The sequence below is a fragment of the Bacillus rossius genome, chromosome 3, assembly GCF_032445375.1.
Source record: "Bacillus rossius redtenbacheri isolate Brsri chromosome 3, Brsri_v3, whole genome shotgun sequence".
In the NCBI taxonomy this organism is placed as follows: Eukaryota; Metazoa; Arthropoda; class Insecta; order Phasmatodea; family Bacillidae; genus Bacillus; species Bacillus rossius.
Genome location: NC_086332.1, coordinates 23,780,948 through 23,800,476, shown reverse-complemented (window position 1 = coordinate 23,800,476; position 19,529 = coordinate 23,780,948). Strand labels below are relative to the sequence as shown.

Here is a 19,529-nt window from a genome sequence, read left to right as displayed (position 1 = left end):
CACACTTGACCTTTGCAACACGAGGAAGGTCACTCACTGTCGAGGTGAGATTTCGAGAAAACCACCCCTAAACCATAAATTAACTATTTTCGATAAAAATTTCACCATTTAATTGTTGATGATTTCTTCTTTTCCGTTGCAACGACTGTAAACGACAGTGGCGCACCATAACTTTGTTTGGATCGTGAATTAATTAACTAGGAACTTTATAGGCATTAATCTTGTTGAAATAGGGGTCATTAGACATTGTAAGGGTAATTATATGAGAATGTAGCATTGACGGAATGCATAGGTAAGAAGGGGGAATGAGTACCCTAGACAAACCCAAAGACCTGAAGAAACATCCGCCACATTTACAAAATTGAGGAATATCTGGAATTAAACTCGTATCGCCTTTTTGGGGAAACGAGTGTGTAGCCGGGAGGCTACTGATTATTCGGGAGGGGCAAGTAGGCCATGCTAGAATAAACAATAGGACTTGTTGCTCACTATTTATTTGCGCCATCGAGTGCGCTAAGAAATTTACAGGTGTCTACAGTGCACAACAGCCTACTCGTGCTAAGAGACAGACTGGATCTGTCTCTTCTTTCCTCCTCGCCAGCCTGCTAGCCCGCGCGGAGGAGGGGTGATAATCCCCTTGGCATCCGAGCTAACGGGACTCCTGGAGGGTGCGCGCTGCCCTCTGGCCCAGGGGTGTACAAACACCGACGGGACAGATGGTGCTGATAGCCGCATGGTGGGCGTAGCGCGGTAGATGTCTTCGCGATGTACCGCCACAGTACCCCATACAAATATTTGGGTGACCAACCGTACAGATGCATTAATGCCTGGGTGAGCCAGCTGGTGTACCAAGTTGAATGCATCCTGGCGAAATGGGGCTGTGATGAAGGGTCGTGCTGTTGGTGTGGAGACATCGCAGTAGATCTCTGTTAGGGAATCTGGCAAGAATATCCTCTGCAGCTGCAGGCCAGAATCTAGTTGTAGAAACCTTTGTAGCTCTTCATCCTCAGCCTGTGAGGCCGCAAGGGCTTGGTAATCGAGGGTTACAGCGACAGCATCCACTCTAGACAGGGCATCTGCCACGATGTTATGGGACCCCGTGATATGCCTAATGTCTGTGGTGAACTGGCTAATAAAATCAAGATGTCGGGCTCTCCGAGGTGAGCACTTGTCGGGGTTTTGCTGGAAGGCATAAACGAGAGGCTTGTGGTCGGTAAAAACAGAGAAATGTCTGCCTTTGACCATATGGCGAAATTGATGGATCCCTAAATAAATGGCTAGTAGCTCCCGATCATAGGCACCATATTTTTGCTGAGCAGGGTTGAATTTCTTGGAGAAGAATGCTAATGGCTGCCAGGATCCTTGCACAAGCTGTTGGAGAACTGCTCCCATTGCAAAATCTGAAGTATCTGCCATTATTGCTAAGGGTGCGGACGAACTTGGATGGGCGAGCAGGGTAGCTTCAGCAAGGCTAGTTTTGCACTTCTCAAAGGCACTGTTACTGTCAGGTGTCCATGTTAACAGGGCTTTGCCTTTCACATCACCCTTTAGAAGTTCGTGAAGGGGAGCCTGCAACTGGGCAGCCTTGGGAATAAAGCGCCGGTAGAAGTTTAGCATTCCCGTAAACTGGCGTAGCTGCTTCGCCATAACTGGTTTTTTGTAGTGGAGTATAGCATCAACCTTCTCTGGAACGGGTGTGGTACCATCTGCTGAGATATTATGTCCTAAGAATGTCACTTGTGGTTGGCCAAATATGCACTTGGATGGGTTAATAAGTAGCCCATATTGAGCAAGGCGTCGGAAAAGTTCCTCGAGGTGCTGTCTATGTTCTACCTCATTGATGGAAGCTACCAAGATATCATCAAGGTAAGACACACAAAATTCAAGTCCTCTGAGAACTTAGTCGATGACCTGAAAAGTCTGAACAGCATTACGAAGGCCGAAAGACATGAATGGGAATTCATAAAGTCCAAAGGGAGTTGTAATGGCAGTTTTTGAAATATCCGCTGGTGCAACTGGAATTTGGCTGTAGGCCCTCACAAGGTCAATAGTTGAGAAGATTTTTTTTCCGCAAAGAGTGTGAGAGAAGTCTTGTATGTGGGGAATTGGATATCTGTCTGGAATTGTGCGTGCATTCAGCAACCGATAGTCCCCACATGGCCTCCATTCCTCCCCTTTTTTGGGTACCGTGTGCAGAGGTGAAGACCAGGAGCTGTCAGAAGGGCGAGCAGTGCCAAGTTTGAGCATTGATTCAAACTCCCTCTTTGCAATCGTGAGTTTGTCTGGTGCCAAACGACGTGGTTTGCTGAACACAGGCTGCCCAGCTGTAGTGCGTATATGGTGTACTGCAGAATGTTGGACAAGATGTGGGGTACCAGATGGGCGGGTAAGACATACATACTTCTGGAGGAGTTCAAGGTAGTGAGATGATTGAGGCAGAGTCCTTACACTACTGTTGTCACTTGTAGCCTTGTGGCAAACAGAGGCAAGAGATGTGGTACTGTCTACTAGGCACTGATTCCGAATGTCTACCAACAGGCCATAATGGTGGAGGAAATCCTCACCGATGATTGGTTTGGTAACATCGGCCACCACATAAACGCCAGACAAAATCACGCCTGAGTCCTAAGTTTAAAGTTAGGGTAAGAAAGCCATAAGTCGAAATATTTGAGCCATTGGCTGCGAACAAGACATAATTAGACTTGGGTCACCTTCCAGGCAGTCTAGCACAAGGAAACACACAAATGTCAGCACCCGTGTCAACCAAAAACTGTACCTTTGTGGCCTTGTCCGAGATGAAGAGGCAGCTGCTTGAAGTCGGGGTTGGATCACTGGCCACCATCAGTGAGTCCCCAGCATGTTTCCCGAGCTGTATTCGCAGGGCTGAACACACTTTCGCGCCCCATCGCCAAAGCAACGATGGTACCAGCAGATCCCCTGCAAACTCCTGCTGCGGGAGCGTTGCTGGCGTGGTGTAGATGGGGAGCGGTCGCGGCGACTGTTGTGCTGGCCAAGACGAGTAGGTGATGCTACCGCTGCGATCTCCTGTCGCAGTGTTGTGGCCATCTCTCCTATTTTGGCAGTCATGAGGATTGACATTTTGTCGAACATGGATTCCAATGAGGCTGCTTCTGCCATCTGCGGTCTCGGGTTTGTATCCGCGATGGCGTCTGCAAGCTCGGCTAATGAGTCCAACGAAGAATTTGTCTGTGTCGCCAAGATCGCTTGCGTTGGTGGTGGTAAACGACCCAGCCACAATGACTTGAGAAGGTCATCTGGAACGACTGTTCCTGCCAAACTGCGGAGGTGCCGTAGAAACTGCGAAGGCCGTCGGTCACCGACTTCCTCGTGTTCCAGTAGTTGTTTCGTCTTCCGTTCCTGTGAAGCACTTAACCTCTTTATAAGTTCTGATTTGAGTCGGCCATACTTGTCCTCAGTCGGAGGCTGGACAAGTATATCGCGCACTTCGGTCGCATATTTACAGTCCAAATTACCTGCCACATAGTTGAACTTGGTTTCGTCGGATTTGACACCTGCTAGGGCAAACTGGTTTTCCACTTGAACGAACCACATTTCCGGGTCCGGAGCCCAGAAGGGTGGAATGCGTACTGCAACACGCTAGATGGAGACGGTTGATGATGGGGGTTCAGCCATAACTGCGGAAGTGTTATAGAGTGATAATGACACACTAAAAAAAAACACGAGGTGCGTTTATGTGCTGGAGCACGATACGACTGCCTGGACTGTGTTGCCGAACATCAAAATAACTCCTACTTGCGTGTCACAACGCGTCTCGGAAGTCCGAAGTATGTGCTTGAAGTGTCACAGAACTCGTTCATTTCCTCTACTTCCGCGGCAGTGCGGACGATGAGCGCGCGGGTTTTGTGCGGCGCGGATGACACGCGGCGCGGACGACTTGCGGCGCGGGTGATTTGCGGCAAGGATGACACGCGGCGCGAACGACTTGCGGTGCGGGTGATGTGCGACGCGGATGACGTGCGACGCGGATGACGTGCGTCGCGGATGACGTACGGCGCGAGCGATGTGCCTTGTGGGCGTCGTGCGACGCGCGTAACGTGCGGTGCGACAGGTTGCTTATATTACGCAAAACATGAATATCGCGTGACACTTATTTCGGAACGCATACTAGCATGGCCCCTATCACGTCGGGGTCACCACTGTAGCCGGGAGGCTACTGATTATTCGGGAGGGGCAGGTAGGCCATGCTAGAATAAACAATAGGACTATGTTGCACACTCTTTATTTGCGCCGTCGAGTGCGCTAAGAAATTTACATGAGTCTACAGTGCACAACAGCCTACTCGTGCTAAGAGACGGACTGGATCTGTCTCTCCTTTCCTCCTCTCCAGCCTGCTAGCCAGCGCGGAGGAGGGGTGATAATCCCCTTGGCATCCGGGCTAACGGGACTCCTGGAGGGTGCGCGCTGCCCTCTGGCCCAGGGGTGTACAAACACCGACGGGACAGCTGGTTTTGATAGCCGCATGGTGGGCGTAGCGCGGTAGATGTCTTCGCGATGTACCGCCACAGAGTGATCCTACCCCTAAAAAAAAAAAACCTTTCAGTACAAGCTACAGGCACAGGTAGATTTCGAAATACATATTTCTTCTAAATGTCTTGAAACTTCTAGAAACCTCTGGAAGTATATTATGTTCTACAATATAACAAAATGGCTTATTAAAAATTTACTCATATTACATGCAGTAGAAATTTTTCGGATGTTTTTAATTCAATACATTCAGGATTCAACAACTCAGAACTAAGGTTATACTATGGCTACTAAGGTATTTTTTTTTTGCCCTAATACGTAGTCGTATAAATTTTTTTGGACCAAGATTTAAGATAATATTTAAATATATTAATTAAGTTTGAAAAAAATTGTTAGAATGCGTATTAAATAAGTTTTTAACCCCTTTAAATAATAGTTAATCTCATCAAAAATTGTTTCGGCCTAAAGTTTTATATAATGTTTACGATTTTTACAATAAATTGTAACGGATTTGATAGTATACCTACTAAAATACATGATTATTTTTTTTTAATCCTTCAATCCTTGTTTTTTCAACCCCTTGCAGAAATGGTTGTATAAAAATGTATTTTAGACAAAAGTTTAGATAATATTTAGAAGGTTTCAATTAAATAAGAAAAGGTGCAACAGTTTACATGGTACGGAAGTATTGAATTATTTATTTTAACTCATGTTTTTTCAACTCCTTGCGGTAATGGTTAATTAAAAAATATATATCAAATAAAAGGTGAAGGTAATATTTACAATATTTGCAATAAATTGTTATAAGTTTTATAAATTACCTAATAAGGAAGTTATGAATTTTTTTGTACCGTAACCTGTTTTTAACCCCTTTTGTCGAAATATTTGTTTGTACCACATAATTATTAAAAAAAAAAAGAGTTTCATATAAATTTTTAAAGGTTTAGAAATTTTTTTAACTAATTAGATAGCGTGCCTACTAAGGGAGTTGTGATTTCTTTTTGTCTTTCAGCCCCTGTTTTATCCACCCTTGGCATAAATATTTCTTAGAATAAAGAATTATTTCAGACTAGTTAAAAGTTTTGCAATAAATAATAACGGATTAGATAGTTTATATGGTAAGCATATTATTGGCAATAAACGCCAAAATGAGCCTAATTTTTGCAATTTGTTTTTAATTTTGAGGATGATACGTCACCCATACGGCGCGGCAAAGAATAAATCCGGATTCAGCACCCAAAAAAAACTATTTTTCTTTCACAAATAACCATAAACATGTTTTTTTTTTAAATATTTTTTTTGGGGGGGAGGGGGTGCTGTATCCTTGTAAAGGCAACGTAACATGGTGAAAATTTAAAAAAAAAATGCTAAAATATAGCCAATGTTAGAATTTTTGCTATTAGATATTAATAATTAGGGTTCTTAAATTGTTTTATGTTTTAGGGTTGCAGAATCAGAATTTAAACTTTTCAGCCTCGTGGGAGCAACGCTACACTGAAAATTTGAGGGGGGAAAAGGCAAACATTTAGTTAATTTGGATGTGGTATGCATCAACTAAAGCACTCTATGCGAGGAATTTTTTTTCTTGTGACACTGTTAGGCAATTAAAAAACGTAAAAATGCGTATATAATATATGGGAGGAAGAAGTGGAGAGTGCAGATGCGTCGGGAAGGGTTGATCTTGAGGAACTGCAGTCCCCCTCCCCCCCGAGTCCTTGGTTATAACATAATTATATTATAATAAATGTACAGCAGAGTCTTACTTATTTTCTACATAATCGCCAAAACGATCGAGGCATTATTTGTGATATCGTTACACAAGCTTCTCGATGCCTTCTACAAAGAAGGTAGCTGCCAGTGAACAGAGATACAGGGTCAGCGCCTGGACCTCACTCTCCCTCACAACGCCGCTGTGAGGCGGGTGGACTAGTCGCGCGGCGCATTCTGTCCCACTATTCGCAAATATTGCGGCAAGTCTTGACGCGAGAGCCAGTGCGCCGCGCGACTAGTCCACCCGCCTCACAGTGCCGTCGTGAGGGAGAGGTGTATCCAGGCGCTGGCCTGTTATAGGTAAGACCCGGCTGAACTTTTGGTAGTAAAATTATAATGTTATGTATATTTGTCTTTTTCATAGCAAATCGGAGGTTGAAAAAAAAACAGCCTTCTTAAATGCATTTCGCGAAGACGGCTTACTTGAGAGTGTTCTGATAAGGTGGCGTGTTTTTTTTTTATTTCGAAGACCTGGTTTTAATTAATGATTCAAAAATCGATTTTAACATAGAGTTAAAACATTTACTCTAAAACAAATATGTTAATCATTATTTTATTAATGTGTTGTGTGTGCACATTTTTAATTCTCTATTTTTAGAAACATTATTCACAGATTGGTTGCTAGTTCCAAGTAATCTATGATATTTATTTGAAAAGGACCTACTTTGCTCGAAGGACATTGTGAGTGCTATTGTTGAGGCTGTAACCTCCGCTGTCTCTGAGGCTGTTATGCGTGAACTAAAGGACACGATATCCTTCAACGTAGAAGAAACAAGCAAACTGCGAGGCGAAATTCAGAAGATGGAAGGGTCGTTGAAGAATGCAAAGCGTGACCTGTTCCTGGCCCAGGACGAGCTGGAGCAGTACCAGCGGCGAGCAAGTCTGCGAGTGTTTGGTGTGGCGGAGCACGACCGAGAGAACACTGACGCCCTGGTTCTGGACGTGCTTCACAACAGGCTGCAGCTCCCACACATCACCGTCGATGACATCGACCGCAGCCATCGGGTCGGTGCAAAGAAGAATGGTAAACCTCGTCCTATAATTGTAAAATTCGTCTCATATCGACGGCGTAGTGAGGTGTTTCGTGCGAAGCGCCAGCTCGCGAAAACAGGAATCACCATACGCGAGGACCTGACCTCGGAGCGCCTCGCCCTGCTGAATGCTGCTGTTGCGAAGTACGGTCTGAACAATGTGTGGACTGCCGACTGCAAAGTGGTTGTCAACACTGGAACACGCCGGCTTTACATTACAAAATCAGAGGAACTACAGATTGCGGAGTGAAATTCACTTCCCCACAACATTAAATAATATCTTTAACATGCTTCATAAGTTTGTGTATCTTAGTTCTAATTTTTGTTATGTGGATCATGTATTTTCTCCTTTTGTTTTTTGCGTGTGCTTGTGTGTGTGACCTGTCGTGGAAGTCTATGCGTGGGGTGTTCATGGTGAGTAGTTGGTTTCATATTGAACTTCTAGTGTCATGTCAGCAGCATTAGATTCACCCGTAACCTTGTCCGCCTGGTCTCGTACCCTTGGTCGCATAGAGCCTCTTTCCCCGGAGACGTCTACCGTCCCTTGGCCGTCCCCTGCTGTGACCCCTGTCCCTACTACCCCTCTGCAGCCCACGCTTTCTACCAGCGGTCAACTCAGGCTCCAAGCGAACCGTTTCCCGCGCGCTTTACACGTTAGTCACGTTAACGCACAGTCCCTCCTTGGACACATCGACGAGTTCCGAGATATTTTCTCCTCTTTGTCATTCCACGCTATTCTAGTGTCTGAGACATGGCTAGTCCCATCCCTTGCAGATAGCCTTGTCTCTCTCCATGGATATGAGCTAATTAGAAATGACAGAACTTACAAACGTGGTGGAGGAGTGGCCATATTTGTACGTAATGACATTAAAACTAAAATTGTCTCAACCTCCCTACCCGAGAGTCTGCCTGGGCCCGAGTACCTGTTCCTGGAGGCTATTGTCAACAGCCAGAGAGTGTTGTTAGGAGTAGTTTACAAGCCCCCTAAAATTAACTATGGTGATGAACTTGAAACAGTTATTATGTCAGCTGTCTCGATGTATGAACATGTCATAATTTTGGGTGATTTTAACACTAATATTCTTAATGAAACGAGTCATACGCGCTATCTGAGAAATATGCTCGCTTCTTCTAACCTCAGCATCTGCCAACTTTTGCCTACTCATCATACTGAAAAAACTAGCACGTGGATTGATTTAATCATAGCATCTAACTCAGAAAGAGTTCTGAACCATGGACAACTTGCAGCCCCTGGTCTCTCCCACCATGACCTCATTTTTGTAACATATTCCTTAAAAGTCCCCAAGTTCTCCCCCAGGATCGTAACTTACAGGAGCTTAAGAAACATCAATACTGACAAAGTTATAGATGAGGCTGCAAACGCTCCGTGGCATAACATTCTGTTATGCAGTACTATTGACGGAAAAGTTAACACTTTTAATGAGATAGTTACCTATATTTTTGACCAACATGCTCCTGACGTTCGTAAGCGTATAACGCGCCCCCCCTCTCCGTGGATGACACCTGTCATCCGTAAATTAATGGCAAAACGAGACCATGCGTTTCGAATTTTCAAAACAGAAAGAAAACACAACTCGTCTCTTAAAGGTGAAATGTTTGAAATTTACAGAAAACTCAGGAACCAGTGTACTCAAGCTGTCAGAACAGCCAAACGAAAACATTTGTACGGTCTCTACGAGTTTCGTTCTGAGCCTAAGAAATTGTGGGCTAGTCTTAGAACAGCGGGTATTAACTCATCACAGAAAGATTCTGATCTTAAAAATCATAATTTAACAGCAAACCAGTTAAATTCATTTTTCGTTAGCCAGCATACAGATACGTCAATCCCGTCCACAACCAAATCGTCTGACACATTCGTACCTAACAACTCTGAGTATTCTGAAGATAAGTTTTTCTTCTCTCCTGTGTCATGTCTAGATGTCGCGAAAGCCTTGCGTCGCATCAAAAGTAATGCAATTGGTAACGACCAAATATCAATTAAAATGCTGGAAATTATTTTACCTTTTGTAGTCCCTGCATTAGAACATATTTTTAACGTATCCCTTACAATAGGTAAATACCCGACAGAGTGGAAGTATTCACACATAAAGCCCATACCAAAAATTAAGTCTCCTGAGACAGCTAAAGATTTTCGCCCTATAAGCATCTTGCCAACTGTCTCCAAAGCCTTTGAACATCTGGTGCACAAACAAACCTATGCTTACCTGTTACAGAGAAATTTTTTAGATACCTTCCAATCAGGATTTAGACCCGGCCACAGTACCACTACTGCCCTCATTAATGTTACTGATAGCATACGTCATGCTATTGATAGGCGTGAAATAACGATCCTAACGTTGCTTGACTTTAGTAAAGCATTTGATTCCGTAGATCACAATCTTATTGTACGAAAAATGTCAATTCAATATAATTTTTCTCATAGTGTTTGTACATGGTTCAATTCCTACCTAGGTGGTCGTTACCAATGTGTCGTTCTCAATACCGAAGTATCCACGTGGCTCCCAATAGTAGCAGGTGTCCCTCAGGGTTCAATTCTTGGGCCACTTTTATTTACTATATTCATAAATGATCTACCTAAATGCTTAAAACATTGCCAATACCACATGTATGCCGATGATGTGCAAATATATATTCACGCAAAAGCAACCAATATCAATCAGTCAATTTGTTCTGTGAATGATGATCTCGATTCTGTCTCTAAGTGGGCAAAAGTTAATAAACTCAGGCTGAATGCAAATAAAACCCAAGCAATATTAATTGGTTCTCCTCAAAAGCTCACTGAATTAATTCCTAACAAATACTGTAACTTAACGCTCCAAGGAGTTGATATTAAGTTCTCTAACGTCGTAAGAAATCTGGGAGTCCTGATAAACACAACCTTAACCTGGAGGGAGCAGATAATGCAAATTTGTAAGAAGGTACATTTTTCCCTTCACTGCTTACGACGGTTAAAAAATTTGCTTCCACTTAGTATTAAAACCATGCTTGTTCAAACATTAATTATGCCCCACTTTTATTACTGCGATGTCCTCTTTCCTGATCTAACAGATAAACTAGCTAAGCGACTACAGAAGCTCCAAAACTGCTGCGTAAGATACATTTTTAACCTTAAATTACGTGATCATCTAACCCAATACTACCAGCAGTTAAAATGGCTCACTCTCGCACAAAGACGCAAAATGCACATACTTATCCTTGCTTATAAGGTGCTGCAGCAGGTATCACCTCATTATATGTCAGCCGGTATTAATTACCTACATAGTTACCATAGCCATGACACGCGATCCACACGCAACCCAATGCTATCTATCCCAGTGCACTCATCCAAATGTCTGTCAGAATCTTTTGCAACCGTGAGTAGCAGGCTCTGGAATAAATTAGACCAAGCGACAAGGCAAACAAAAAATCTAGCATCCTTTAAGTACAGGCTGAAAAAACATCTTTGTAACAACTGCTTACCATGACCACTTCACTGCTACCCTACTGCTTGATTCTGTGTGTGAATGTGCGAGTGACTGGTTTTAATGTAGTAGCACCTAATGTTTTTTTTTTTTTTTTTCTTTTCGGTTTTGATACTTTTTGCTGTATGTTTAATTACTTTCCTTTTTATGTATGTCTATGCTTAGTTTTTAATTACTTTATAATTAGTTATGGTTGAATCGTTTGTAATAGTTAATATTTGAACATTAAGTTAAAATTTTAATTTGTTCTCTTAATATTTAGTCTATGTCATGCTTAGTTTTTAATATTCAAATCTTTGATGTAATTGCAGAAAAGTGGTTAAGTGTAAGAGAAGGCGTACCGCCTTAACTTCGCCACCAATAAAGACGATAAACAAACAAACAAACAAACAAACAAAACTTTTTAAAGGAGTAAAATTTACTGTGGAAACTGTTGTTGCTCCTCCGAGAAAAACTGTGTAATTTATGCCTCTTTTGTTTAAAAATATTTTAAGAAGTAAACAAAATAATTTTTGGTAAAATTAAATATTATTTTTGATAACGATTAATTCTGTAATAGATATATGTTTGTGGAAGCAGGTATTCGAGGGGGCGTAGTGCAAAGTATCAAGCGTCATTGTGTTGCCAACACCACCTACGTGCCCGAGACATACGATGCATCCAAGTCATATACATTCTTGGAGTATATTGATGGGAATAACTTGTAATGGTGGGCAATGTCTCTGCCACTTCCTGTTAGTCATTTCAAATGGTAAGATACATCTATTGATGTTATGTCTATTCCAGAAGATTCTCCTACAGGCTACTTTATCGAGTGTGTTGTGGAGTATCCTCACGAGCTCCATGAAAGTCACAAAGACCTGCCGTTTCTCCCTGTCAATCAGAGTCCTCCCGGCTCAAAGCAATCAAAACTAATGGCAACGCTGGAAAATAAAGAGCACTACATTGTACATTACAAAAACCTCCAACAAGCAATATCGCATGGCCTAAAAGTCACAATAATACATAGAGTCCTCCAGTTTGAGGAGTCGGCATGGTTAGAGCCGTATAGTCAGCTCAACACGAATAAGCGCAAAGCAGCGGCCAACGAATTTGAGAAGGAGTTCTTTAAGTAGGCTGTGAACTCTACCTTCGGGAAATTAATGGAGAACAAGAGGCGGAGGCTCGAAATGGAGTTGGTGTGTTCCGAGAAGCAGTTCAAGAAACTGGTGTGTCGTCCATCCTTCGAGGACCGCACAATGTACGAACCGAACTTGTCTCTAGTCCACCTGAACCATGAGACCATAATTTTCGATAAGCCAATCTATGCCGGACTGGCCGTACTAGATCTTTCAAAGACTTTCATGTACGACTTCCACTACAATACCATGAAACCTAGATACCATGAGAATATTCATCTGGCGTACATGGATACAGTTTCGTCTACGAGATCCAGACACAGGACTTCTACCATGATCTCAAAGCCGACGCTAAGTTCATGTCTGAATTCGATACCAGCTGCTACCCTTCCGACCACCCTTGCTTCTCCCCCATCAACAAAAAGGTTGTTGGAAAGTTTAAGGATGAGTGCGGCGGGGAAGTAATGCAGGAGTTTGTCAGTCTGCGGGCCAAACTCTATGTCGGCATTCGCACGATCCCCTACGATTTAATTTTCTGTCGTTTGCCTTTTCATGCATTTACTAATTTTTATTAATTGGTTACTCAGAACTGTTCTCCCCCGAGAAGTCAATAATGATATTGATAATGATGATGTTATTTATTAGTATGTAAACTTTATCGCGGGTAATATTTTTTTTGGTTCCGGCATTTTTACCATACGTTTAAAGTATTTATTATCCTGTTTCTGTTGCGTAACCTTGTAATTGTGTTGGTTGACAACGGCCCTTTTGATGGTCCTTTCAGGGATCATACTCCAGTTATGCGGGTGTTACTTGCGTTGAAGAATGTTCATGGCCTTGATATTTGTAATGCTCGTCTACATTAGGTGTAATTATTCGTGTGTATCCCTTTAGGATTTGTCAAATATCATTGCTTGAGGCAATCGTATTTCGCTGTAAATATATATATATATATGTCTTAAGGTTCACGGACAGCATAACTTCTAAAAAAAATTCATGATAATGGTATCTAACCTGTCAGTATTATCTTTGTACTTTGTATGAAATGTTCTATTGTGTATTGTGTACCTTAATTAGGCTCTGGGCTTAATTAAAAATTAATTTAAATATTATTATTATTTGAAACTACCTTCGTAGTTCCTGTTGAATGCATTGTTTTATAATACACAAACACCTTAGTCTTTGCCAAATAATTTAATTGGCCACTCCTTGTTTAGACGGCAATTATAGAACGATACGCTTTCAAGGACTATGAAAAATTTCTGGTCCGCTAAGATGGAGTAATAAAATTATCATTATTAAAACCATCACATCCACAACGATAGTATTGATGACATATATTTTAGTTAAAACCTATAAATGATTATGTATTTAAGAAAAAATAATGGTCACAACAATTAAATGACTGGATTTTTTTTAATTGTTTGTCCATAAGGCTCATAACAACATTGGTAGGAAATATAAACTCGACCTTACATACACTAACATACTTTAGAAACCTACACCCGATGACGAATTCCATCAGATGAAATCAAGATGGCGGTCTCCACTAAACAAGATGGCTGCCTCCAGCAGACTATAATGCATGAGTAGAAGTGGGGAGCTTGATGATGATGGCATCGTAACGAAAAGTGCAACGTACAGGAGTGAGGATCTCGATGACGAAGTCATAAAGTTTTAAATTAAAATTTTATTAATATATATTTTTTTTATTTTTTCCTGATTTTCTAAGTTAATATTTGAGGATTTTCAAGATGGTGGATGTGACGTCATAATTCGGTGGAATGTTCTAGAAAACAAAATGGCAGAATTTTCTAGAAAACAAAATGGCGGAATCCAAGATGGCCGCCGGAGGTGACGTAATCCAAGATGGTCGCTGGAAGTGACGTATTACAAGATGGCCTCCGCTGATCCCCGGATCCCCAGCCATCAACAGGTGCACCAGAACGAACTATAATTACCTACTGAGTGGTCAGAACATTCGCCTCCCACGAAACGCTGGAAAAATAATTTTTATTTCCGGAAGTGGATAACGTGGCGGACGTTTGTCGAAAGCCGGCGGGTTTCGTCTAGGTGCTCCCGTATTCCCCCACAAACCTTCATTCATACATACACTCATTCAAACAACCAATGAATAGACGCAAAATTGAACAGCCTTTTTTGACGTACCAACGTCTAATAAATCGAAGAACGCCGGCTGCACGCACGAAAAAGTGGCCCGTAACGCACATTGTCCCACTACGGATGTGTCCCGTTACGCTCATTGTACGCATGCGCCGTATCTCTCTTCCACTCGATTGGAACAACCATCGATTTGACTTTTCAATCGTGTTTTCGTCGTTTGAATTATTAATATTATATAATTTAACGATTGTCCACCGATTTTCAGCACAATCGGTACGGTTATTTAAAAGTAATTTTGAATTTTTAACTACGTTTTTAACGAACAATTGTGTTTTACAGTTACACATAATAATTCAAATTACACCCGGGATCTTTTGCACAATGTTTTAAAAAACATTAAAAATTACTTTGGGGTATTTGGGATGCGTATTTGTTATAAAATCGTATTATAAAAACGAAATAATATTATTCCCCTACGGAACTGCTATCTACGGTGACTGACGCGAACCGAACGAATCGTGCTATCTATTAGCTGCCGCGGGAACCAGGCACTCGTTAATACATATTTTCCTTTGTTTATCGCGAGGGGCGTTATTATTAATGAATTATAAATAAAAATTCGTGCCCGGGGCCACAAATGCATATCATTTTGAGCACTGGAAGACATAAAAACGTAAAATATACTCGACGAATTTTAATCTGTGGTTTTCATTGCTTATTACAACAATTTCGGCAAATAAAGGTTAATTATTCTTGCAACTAGTATAATTTCAAGTATTTATTCTTTTATTATTATGTTATTATGTTACTATGTTACAATTGACTAAAAAAAAATATGGTGTTTCATATAGTTGATAGATATTTGATTACAGTTTATTTATATGAAAACGCGTTCATAATTATATTTAAACTTTATAGCTAAACGCCAGTATTTAAACTTAATTACGAGTCATCTACACGTGAACTGTTTCGTCGACTGTTTATAAAGTGAAGTGAAAAGTTAATGTGGTTTTCATTGCTTATTACAATAACAATTTCGGCAATAAAGGTTAATTATTCTTGAATTTTAAAAATCTGATTACTAGTATAATTTCAAGTATTTATTCTTTTATTATTAAAATAAAATGATTTGATTTTATTCATAAAAGTATGCAATCATTTCATCAATGTTTTGTTATGACGTTGTCACGTTAAACTGTCGTCCGTAAACCAACTTTACAGACAACCAATTTTTTTGTCTGTGTCTCAAACACGTGTCCCGGAGTAGATATACTGTTATATATTGTACTAAGTAACAGGTTACTCAACGTGTACCGGAAGCTTAAAACGTTTCCGGGAAACAAGCCACAAGTTTTAAATGCCTGCATGCACAAGTCGTGGCTTAATCTCTTAACAACAAATTTTATTTTTTATAGTATCTTGAAGCAATATTTTTCACATGCAACGAAATTTATTATTGACACTACATTTCGCCTAATGTAAATTTGCAAACAAAAATAACTCACCAAGTGCGTAATCTCTAACACGCATTCATTAATCCCACAAATGTAATGTGAGACTTTGGTTACGCACTTAAGAAGTTGTTTCAAATTTGTGCTTTCCCTTGGAGACCACCACCTTAGTGTATCGCTTGTAGTGAGGGTTGCCCACGCGTCAGGCAAGTAAACTCTAGCTTCAAGTTGAGGGCTGGGATTTTTCAACTTCCGATGGGCTATAAAAAATACAAATTTAAATAACATAATAGTATTATTGTAAATGTACAGCAGAGTCTTACTTATTTTCTACATAATCGCCAAAACGATCGAGGCATTATTTGTGATACCGTGACACAAGCTTCTCGATGCCTTCTACAAAGAAGGTAGCTGCCAGTGAACAGAGATACAGGGTCAGCGCCTGGACCTCACTCTCCCTCACGACGCCGCTGTGAGGCGGGTGGACTAATTGCGCGGCGCATTCTGTCCCACTATTCGTAAATATTGCGATAAGTCTTGACGCGAGAGCCAGTGCGCCGCGCGATTAGTCCACCCGCCTCACAGCGGCGTCGTGAGGGAGAGGTGTATCCAGGCGCTGGTCCTGTTATAGGTAAGTAATGAGGCCGGGCCCCATCAGACAATTAACTATTAATCAACTCATAAGGCAAGGTCTTTGGAGTGCTAAAACCAATTATTGAAAGCAATATGGCCGCCAAACAAGAAAATGCACAGGAAGTGCAGAAAAAAAATGCAACAAGTGCCAAGTACACATTATGAGCACCTAACCAACATTTTAAGTGTAAACAGGTGCATCATATTTACAAAAAAAACACAAGTCCAACAGATACTACTCACACATCTCAAAGTTATTATCACAAATTCAAACTCTACTGGCCATTTCATAATTACAACTCTACCAATACTTAGCTCTCCAAAACACCTTTCCTGCTGTCGATCCGTCTCTCTCTCATGCCTCATGATGTTTGTGGTGATGGTCCTGCTGCTCCATCCCTAACTGGTCAAAACCCCGAGCTTATATACCCATATTCTCTACCCCCCCCCCCCTTCCCTCCTATTGCCCCTCCAATTCTCTGGTTTAATAAAGATGATTCTCGAATGTTCTAGAAGGATCTTCATACCAGTTCACATAATCGATAAATAACCGATTTCCGGAATTTATTCTTCTTCTTGCTAAATCCGGAGTTGGTAACACTGAATTCGATGTTGTGTTGGAATGAAGTCTCCACTTTGTCTATGGTTTTAGTTTGAAAGTGCACTGTCTTTTACCGCACACAGCCGTAGCCTATCCACGAGTCGTGATGTCACAAGATGTTTGTTTATTCCTACCCGCTAACATGAAAGGTAAGCTTCTTCATGTCCTTTAATGTTTGTGTGTAGAATGTTAAATTAAAGTCTCGTGACCATACACGATCACATCCTCCTCCCCTGAAACTTCATTGCAGGAGGGCATCTTCTTCCAGGTGATGAAAAGTCGTGGGATGGCCAGTCTCAAGTCAGATCTCCACCTGTCAGGTTCCACAGGTCTAGAAGCCGAAGTAATCAAGGAAGCGGACGAAAGTACTGAGGCCACTTGTGGCGGCCTCAGTCGTTTTGGTTATTAATATTACCTTTATTTTGCGTAAAGTTTATTTTAAGATGAGTTAATTTTTTCAATAACATTATTTATGTGTTTATATTATTTAATGGTGTATGTTATTATTTATTCATTGTAACTTTTTAATCGTATACCTTTTTTATTTTACGTTAAGTACACTTAGTGTGGAGTGGGACTTGCAAGAAATAACCAGAACGATCTAGCGGAGTGAGGGGTGGTAGTAGAGGAGGGGGGTGACGTCATCTGACGCGACAAGGGGAGGCGACTGCCAGCTGTTTGCAGCGAGGGAGTGTGTGTTTGACCGCCGGCCGCGGAAGTACTCGGTGGATAGTAGAATTTGGATCCCAGCGATGAGTAACTAGTGTTACGTTACGTGAATAAGATTTAATATGACGGTAACGCCACGACACCTTGGGCGAAGCAACATAAGTGGTGGTATACGAGAACGCGATTTTTGAGGGCCTAATGCACGGGCCACCGATACAGCGCGATGCAAGAGGCGCTAACCAGTGAGTGGGGTTTACACCCGACCCCGGCAGTCACCAACTACAGAGGTATGCTTCAGTAACAAGTAAGTGCGAGAACTGGATTTTTTACTTTTTGCCCGGCTGGTATGACTTATGGAAGACGTGTTTGAAAGACAGAGTGCGGCGACGGGAATTGCTGGTTGAATTATCTAGACTGAAGGACGTCACTATTTCGTTCCCCCCCCCCCCCCCCTCCTTCGTAATAGACTTTGTGGGACTTTGGAATATAATTAAGTTTAGTGTAAGAGTGTATGTATACAAATGTTGAATTCAATTATAGCAATTTAAATGATATCTCGAATTAACCTTTTAGATCCCTTTACCCTTTTACAGTACTTAATTTTGAGCATCTTATTTTTGGTAATTCATTATTATAACTATCACAATAGGTTATGCAGGACTGTCGGTAAATTTAGTATGCCAATGATTTATTTTGCGCACTGGCCAAATGTTTCACCAGTCCATGCGCGTCTGCTGAATTTAATTTTACTACACTTTCAATATCAGCATGGCAGTGGTGACGCGTATACGGGACTGGCGTGGCGAGTGCGGACGTGTGCAACTACCCCGGTATAAGGGGGGTTGGCCACAGTACCTGCTGGAGGGCGAGCTGCCATCAGAGCTGATGTTGTAACTGATACTGGAACTGGTGGGTGATGTTGTAGCGAGGGGCCGGCACGCTTCTGCTGTTTGATGCTGAACTGAAAATGGTCTTGAAGAATGAAGATCTCGTGCAGAAGTCGGTACGTACACTCGGTGTCGAAGTAATCCCAGAAAAAAGAGGGAGCAAGAGGAGAAAAAGGAGTCCTCCGTAATTCAAACCCTTTAAAATATATATATATATCTCCAGGGACACCAATCATCTTGTTAAAAACAAACTCATCTTACAACCTACAAGCTATATCACATATCAAAGCTCGACTAGATAACATATTTTAAATATTTCAAACAAAAAACACATAAGCGTATAAATTCTCAAAAGGAGCCTGGTGACTTTGACATATCATATTTAACAATCATAATATCAAAAAGGATCAACAACAATTACTTAGCATAAATAAGTTAATTTCTCACATATAATAACATACAATAACTCTTAGATAAAAAGTCTTAATCGAGAGATAGCGAGAGATCACATTACATTCTAAGAATTAAAGTGTTTCAATTGCCCCACATGGGCTCTGAACCTTTTCATTGGCTGATTTAGTTCCTCCAATACAACTGACACATCTGTTGTGAATTTAATTATTTTATATGGACCCAACTACAGAGGGGCCAACTTAGCTGAAAAATAATCAATCTTAGAACTAAGGAAATGAGATTCTAACAATACCAAATCTCCCACTTAAAATAAAACATCCGATTTAGTCTTATCATATTTCTCTGCCAATTTTTGGTGGCAGTGAGTTAAATTTTTAACCACATCAGCCCTAACATCATCCATCTTTTTATTATCTGATTCCCAAACGAAGGGATTCAATGACCACATACTAATCAGAGGATGAAAAAATGCTCTTCCTAAGAAAAGTTGTGAGGGGCTATGCTTAGTAGCATCATTGATTGCATTATGGTAGCACAGGGCCATGTAGTACATGGATTCATCCCACTTGCGCTGTGAATACTCTAAGAGCTCGAAGAGCTACTTTTAAGGTCGTGTTGTACCTTTCCACAATATTCCATTGGGGATGATAGAGGGAAGTGTGCACCAACTTAATTCCCCAATCGAACAAATTTTTCATTTCTACCGATGAAAAATAGGTGGCATTATCACAAACTATGGAAACTGGGGACCCAAAAATAGGGAAAAGATATTGTCCCAGATGTCGACATATCTCACGAGCTTTAAGATTTCTCAGAGGGAAAAATAAACAATACTTGGTAAAA

The 19,529-nt window shown here is 41.3% G+C and overlaps 1 protein-coding gene across 1 annotated transcript; it reads right to left on the bottom strand.

The window, feature by feature from the left end:
• Positions 1-2,841: 2,841 nt before the first annotated feature.
• On the bottom strand, positions 2,842-3,573 carry LOC134530031 (uncharacterized). The gene has a single exon (XM_063364559.1). The coding sequence runs from the start codon at positions 3,571-3,573 to the stop codon at positions 2,842-2,844; it is 732 nt and encodes a 243-aa protein (XP_063220629.1).
• Between the last annotated feature and the right edge of the window lie 15,956 nt (positions 3,574-19,529).